The sequence below is a fragment of the Eleutherodactylus coqui genome, chromosome 2 (assembly GCF_035609145.1).
Source record: "Eleutherodactylus coqui strain aEleCoq1 chromosome 2, aEleCoq1.hap1, whole genome shotgun sequence".
NCBI lineage: Eukaryota > Metazoa > Chordata > Amphibia > Anura > Eleutherodactylidae > Eleutherodactylus > Eleutherodactylus coqui.
The window spans coordinates 226531505-226538613 of NC_089838.1; the positions used below are offsets into that span (position 1 = coordinate 226531505).

Below are 7109 nucleotides of genomic sequence, written 5' to 3' on the forward strand. Positions count from 1 at the left end.
ACGCATGGAAAAAATGTCTGGGAATTAGAATGCACTGCAGGCAGCAGAGATGGTTCGGACCTGCTCACCCGACCATTTGGCCCTCATTTACATACTGCATTGGAATTATTAAAACTCTATTTTAAAAGGTATGATGGCATTAGGCGCTCTAACAGCACAAACTTTGGAATGCTCTCTAATTTTTTGTTCTCCAATGTCATTGTTTCACCAGCTCCGTACTGGTGACAGTTTCTCTTTAAAGTTTTATTGTTATACAAATTGTTCTTAATATCAAAACCTAAAGTAATTCTTGGTTGAGCTTTATGCAAATATTTTGTGACATGCAAACATCCATGGGTTCAATCTTAAGTGGATCTGAAGGTCTCTTGCACTTGTGTCCAGCATAACAATGGCATCTAAAGTTTTCAGTGTAATATTTCAGATCTTCTAGACTTGGACTTCCACTGATCTTATAAGTGCTTTTATATCGTGCTATTGCAATGTTTGTTTCATTTAAGTGAAGGTAGGTGTTTTGGTTCCACTCCTTGCGGGTGCATACTCCGTTATTTTGGCAAAGTACTGCACTACAGAGTTTAGCTGATAGTGATACATTAATAAGGTATGGGTTCAGAGTGTTGATGATGAAAGAATTTAAACCATTGCACATGTTCTAAAAAATAGCCCAAAAGAAAAGTCATATTTATGATTATTACAAATATTTCATGATTATTCTATAAATTAAGAGTTTTATTATGTATAAATAGATTGAAAAGTGACTTCTATGTTGTCCTTCCTATCGTTCATTTTTCTACTGAACTCAAAATAATAAAGCTCAACAGTTAAACTAGTCAATCTATTGTTTCTCTCTACAAACCTCTAAGTGAGATATATGTCTCAAACAGTATAACCCAGACCTTAAAGGGGTTGTCTCGCGGCAGCAAGTGGGGTTAAGTACTTCTGTATGGCCATATTAATGCACTTTGTAATATACATCGTGCATTAAATATGAGCCATACAGAAGTTATTCACTTACCTGCTCCGTTGCTAGCGTCCCCGTCGCTATGGTGCCGTCTAATTTCGGTGTCTTCTTGCTTTTTTAGACGCGCTTGCGCAGATGGGTCTTCTCCCTTCGGCTCCGCTCGGCAGCATCAGCGTTTTGGCTCCGCCCCCTTGTACGCGTCATCGCGTAGCTCCGCCCCATGACGTGTGCCGGTTCCGCCCCCCTGCTGGCCACTCTGTGAGCGAGCCAGCGATACTAGCTCCCGCGTAACAGCACAGGAGCAAGTTATGCGGGGACGAGTGTCAGGCATCGTTTTCCCAACATTCGGCCCGTCTAAATGGGCCATTAGATAGGAAGGAGGGAGAGATATATCAGATTGCAAGAAAACAGGTTGTCTCTGTAAAGTTTGCAACAATGACATCTTTGGGTCCTCACTTTTCCAGCATCCCACTTTTCCAGTTTACAAAAACTCTGCTTCTACCCCCATTATGTGCCTATTGCTGCCCTATCTGCCCATATTACTGTACCTGCTGTGTGGTATGGTGTCTACAAATAATACGTTTCAGAAATAGCCAGACTTGTTATAACTAGTGTTCATCGCCGTGCTGGGAGATAAAATCGGAGTCACGACACTGTTTCTGACCCACATTATAGGCCCCTTACAGACTAAGCCAGAAACTTACTGCACACTCATGAGGGGCAAGCACCCCGAAACAGCTGTCTGTGCATGGTTTCTGTCTTGGTTTAATACTCCCAATCATTGAGGACCTGTTATATAAGGTTAGTTTTGAATTGAAGGAATACTGCCATCCAATAGATGGCGCTGTAGAGGTATTTTCCATCTTTCTGATTTGCATAAATTTCCCACAGGAGCTTTGCCTTATAAATCTCCTTGCTAAGCTTTTCGGTGTCCCCACACCCCTTCTGGGTGCTCTCCTTGGGGAGAGACTATACCATCCCCTGATTCACTCATCCCTAGATGTCCCCACACACTTTTTGGGTGCTCTCCTTAAGGAGACACGACACTGCTTCTGACCTGCATATTGCCAATCAATGAGGACCTCATAAGGTCACTTTGAATTGAAGGAATGCTGCCATCCAATAGATGGCGCTGTAGAGGTACTTTTGCATCTTTCTGATTTGCATGTTTTGGTTTAGTAACCTCCTTTAATTGCTGGGTTAGGCCGATCTTACACGACCGGATAGGAATTGTGGTTTCCGCGAGCGTTTGATCCGCGGTAATACAGGGATCAGTCAAATGCATTGGATTACACAATTCTGCTCACATTAGTGGGTTAGAATTGCGTAATCCGCTCTCAGAAGATAGAACGCAGTATGTTTTTCTTACCGTGGAATCCGCAAAATAAAGATTATTATTATTATTCTCTATTGTCGCAGATATACTGCAGCCCATATGCAATTACATTGCGTATGGGCTGCGGGTATCCACATCATCGCTAAGCGATGGCGCTGGAAGTATAAAGAAATAAAAATAGGTGTACTCCCATGAGTCATACACAGTGTATTACATGGCCATACGCAAGATCACGGCCAGGCTCACGGCTAGAATCCCCTGCCGGAGGCTGCGGTGGAGTCAGCATATGGCCGTGAGAGCCCGGTCATATATATATACTTCTGTATTGTTTGAAACTCGTATTGTTGAGAAGAATATAACCTACATACCATACTCCGTGTCAGGTTCACACTGCCCCATACTATAAATCCATGGACTCCCAAAGCAGCACTTTCACCTATTGTGTTCACAAGATCAGGCTGTAAATGAGAAAAGGAATCCTAGTGGTATGTTTTAGGATACTTTTTTAAAAAAGTAGATAATGTTTATTGATAAAGAATAAGAGTGCAAAACACAGAATTTATCGAGTACCCACAGTATAATACCAGAGAATCAGGCCAGAAAAAAGACAAAGGAGCATAATGAAACAATGACAAACAATAAGAAGAAAAGTCTATAAAAGACATAACAAATGAAATTGTATCTTGAAATCATCATTCATTAATTTTTAAAGGAAAAATTCTGTCAGCAAATTCATGCTGCCCGCACCACGGACAGCATGAACCTGAGACAGAGAAGGTTAGGGCCCCCATGAGTGCTTTGTGCTGAAATGCTGCAGTATTTCAGTATAAGTGCATTTTGAAGTTTGCCTCGGAGCTGAGCTCCAAGTCACAGGGTGGGTGTCCTGCAATGCTGGGACTTATTTTACATAAAAAAAATATTTTTATTCAGCAACTGCACTAAAACATAAAAAAAATCATATAAATTTGGTGTCGTCATAATTCCATTGACCCTTGGAATATGGAATAGAATAATTTAACAAATTATTCATAGTTTACAGCACATGGTAGAATTGCAGTTTTTTTCTATTCTCTCCTCCCTACGAAAAATAATAAGTCATTCAATGCATTTAATATACCCAATATAGTGCCAATACAAACTACAACTCATCCCATACAAAAATAAGCCATTATATAGATTTGTTAGCAGAATAATAAAAAAGTTATGGCTCTTGGTATCGGCAGTCCTTAAACGGGTTGTACCAAGATCTGAAGTTATCCCCTATTCACAGGATAGGAAATAACTTTGTAACCATAGAGGTCCACCCACTGGAACCTCTACCAATCCAGAGAATAGTGGTCCTATAAGTCCTTGTATGAATAGAGTCAAAGTTGTGCATGCGCACAGCTGCTCCAATCATTTGAACGACTGCGCCAGAGATTACTGAGTATTCATACTCAGCAATGTTTGCAGCTCTGTCATTGAAATTCATGGAATTAGTATTTTATATGCAGCTTAATGAGTGGTTTATGCCAGTGCTGCTTGGTTGCCATATTGTCATGGGCAGCATAGGCTTCAGCTTCAGACTACTCTGGTCTTGCTGTCAAAAATACTGGAATGCCCATTAGAAAGACCACTGGGCAAGAATGATATAAGTGTAAACAGGGTTTAATAACTGTATACAGAAACATGAACTGTTTCAAAATGTACAGTGCAAATTTAGTATTGTGAGCTTATAAAACTCTCGAACTATACACAATCATTTTAAATGCATGTTAATACATTATATGATCTATAGATAGAGGTAGAAAATGGAAATAATTACACGGAAGAATTATTTTCTGTGAAATAATATGGATCTCTTACCAGTGTTAAATATTTCTCTGGTTGATCGGTAAATACGGGACGGCTATACATATATATTGGAATGGAGTGAGACGTCTTTGAGAATCTTGACAGTCTTTTTGCTTCTTGGACACGGTGACGCGTATACAGGGCACCAAGTTGTGAAGACTTTAGCGCAGTCTCCAGGTACATGTTTGGAAACAATGCTGTGCTTTCTTTCCATAACCACCTCAGTTTATCATTTCTTAACATTTCAATATCTGGGCAGTGTCCTGTGTAGATATGAGGATTCTGCTTATAATCATAGTTTTGGCAGTTAGGAAACAGATAGAAGCCCCAGAGGTAGTTTGGTCTCAGTTGTTTCCCAAGTCTGAGGGTATTTAACATGATTTTTTTTGCTGCTGACTCAAACTGTAGCCTGGCGGTAGATTCTACACTACGCTGATCAAGTGTCAAGTCTTGTTGCCGAGCATAGTCAATGGAGTGTGTCTTGTAGATTGTCTTAGAAGCCCAATTTCTTATCCATGTTGGTCTCCAGTCTTCCCAGTCAATAATGGCAAGTCCTTTTTGTGTTGTTGATGATATATAATGGAGAATATCTTCTCTAGCTTTTTTTAAGTGTTGCTCCATATTAGTCATTTGAGGAATACCACCATTATAACTAATGCCGGTCGCAGAATTTATGTAGGGATAGTAGCCTAATCTATCAGTATAGAATAAAGTAATATTTTGGCTTGTGGCAGACGGCAGTGTGCTTCCCACGGTCTCAAATAAACTGACATCTATAGGGATTCTGAACTTCCTCATGCACAGCTCAGTAGGGGCATTCCATATAGCTGCAAAGGGAGAGGAGGACATTCCCATTGATGTTCTCTGCTTAGCCATTTGGCAAGGACAAGTTGTGAGTATTAGTAAAATCAGTGTCTTCAATAATACAGATATGTATAAATTTAGTGCGACTTCCATTGCGAACTTAAGGAAACCGTTATAAATATGGATTATGTCCTTAGAAAGCAGGGATTACTCATCTATGGAGAAAAAAAGAAGGAAAAAATATTCATAGGAAATAAAGAATATTTAATAAAAAAAAAAAATATATATATATATATATATATATATATATATATATATATAAATGTTAACTTTAATTATTCTGAGTGGAGAATGGCACAGTCAATCATATTAAGTCTAAAAAATTAAAACAGTTATTATGCGTTATTGCTATTCTATTCTATCCTATTATATGTTATGAGTCACCCATAAATAACAGATAAAGCAGGGCTTTCATATCAGGTAATTACAACACGCATCTTACTTTAGACATGCACATTTTTATTTTCAAATTGGGAGCATTACTTAAAGTGACCTAACAGTTTATGTCCCAGCAACAAAGGTTAGAGGGGCTGTATTACCTGTAGATGATTTCTCAGCAGTCTTTCCATTCCACCGTTTTCAGGTGCCGTTTTTGGGCAGCCAAGATGGCCACCACCATTTTCAAATGGTATTGTTAAGACTACCACTGTGCTAATTACACAGCAGTGCATAGTATAATTAGAAAATGGGAACAACCTTCTTAGACCTGGCGGAATGGAGAAATGGCCTAGAAGATTATCTGCAATTTACAGTTACCCTCTACCTTCCGGGCAAAAGGCAGAATTTCATGCTAAATCCAGAGGGCTGCCTTAAGGTCCACAGCAAAACCTTCTCTGCTAGGTTGTTCTTAAGGTGGAAAAACACCCTCAATAACTATCGACTGAATGCTTGTTCAGTTGACAGCTATTCCTTCCAATCTCTCCATACACATGTGAATCAGTGAAGCAGTATACCTTTACCCTGTCAGAAGCACCTATTGGCCACAAGTTGAGCACCCTCTAGTCCTAGCTTCTGGCCAAGGAGGTTGGAAGCAATATCACGTGAAAGCACTGGATAGCAACATGTTGGTGGTGCCTCATTGAGGCTGCAAAAAGAAGGCTCTGCCCCCACCCATGACACAGCAGTGACGTGGATAACGTGTAGCCTTGGATAGGAAAAGTGTGCTGAAAGAGAGCCCACCCCTCGCAGGACAAAGATTTCAAGAGAAGAAACATGCAGCTAGAATTCCAGTGCAAGAAACTCCACTGCAGCCCGGAGACAGAGTACTGGTCTGAGAGAAATATCCAAAAGGGAATCTAAGTGAGAGATTGAATCTTGCATTGGAATATGCTGAAATCCTGTCAATTCCAGGAAGATAAGTGTCTCCAAGAAGTAACACCCCAACCTCAATGGTTGAGCCAGAGCATGACTTAACTGAAGAGTGGTGGACCCCACCAACAACCTCTGTAAGTCCCAGAACTATGAACACAGAAGTTTTCACTTCAGTACCATCATCTGAGGCCAGAGAATAGCGTGAAATGACTCACACACCTGCCTTATTGGAGAAAAATTGGTTAACCCTCCGACGATATACTTGGCCTAATGTAGGGGCTCTACCCCATGCCATGCAGCTGAAGAATTTATCGGGCAAATTAAGATACAAAGTTTACTGTGTTTATAGTTGTTGTATACTTTAATAGCTCTGGTGAATTTAAAGAAGGGTGAATGTAAGAGGGATATTGCCAGCAGAGCCCTCCCTTGCATAGCAAAGCAGTATACCTTTACCCTCCGGGCCTAGCATCCAGCCATTGAGGGAGTAAGAGATATCAGGTGAAAGCGCTGGACAGCACTATTCTTATGTCACCTCCCTCAGGCCACGGGAAGGAGGTTCTGCCCCCACCAGTGACACAGTAGTGATGCAGATATAGTATCATTGTTAGGAAGATCTGGCCTCTGTCAGGAAAAGTGTGCTGAGAGAGCGCCCACCCCTCTGAAGCATGTGAGAGTATATTTTTATTGGAAGTGTCTGAGGACTGAGAGAATGAGGAGATGCGATACAGCCCAGTGAGAGAGACTGTGACCTATCTGCTCTGTGAGAGCCAGTCGAGGAGGGTTCAGAGGACGAATCCTACAGGGGTC

The 7109-nt window shown here is 40.8% G+C and overlaps 1 protein-coding gene across 1 annotated transcript; it reads right to left on the reverse strand.

Moving 5' to 3' along the window:
* Positions 1–277: 277 nt before the first annotated feature.
* SPAM1 (sperm adhesion molecule 1) lies at positions 278–5003 on the reverse strand. Its single transcript, XM_066589366.1, has 3 exons — positions 4140–5003; positions 2663–2752; positions 278–649 (listed from the first exon to the last, which is right to left on the reverse strand). Exons 1-3 carry the CDS (start codon positions 5001–5003, stop codon positions 278–280), a joined length of 1326 nt encoding a protein of 441 aa, XP_066445463.1.
* Between the last annotated feature and the right edge of the window lie 2106 nt (positions 5004–7109).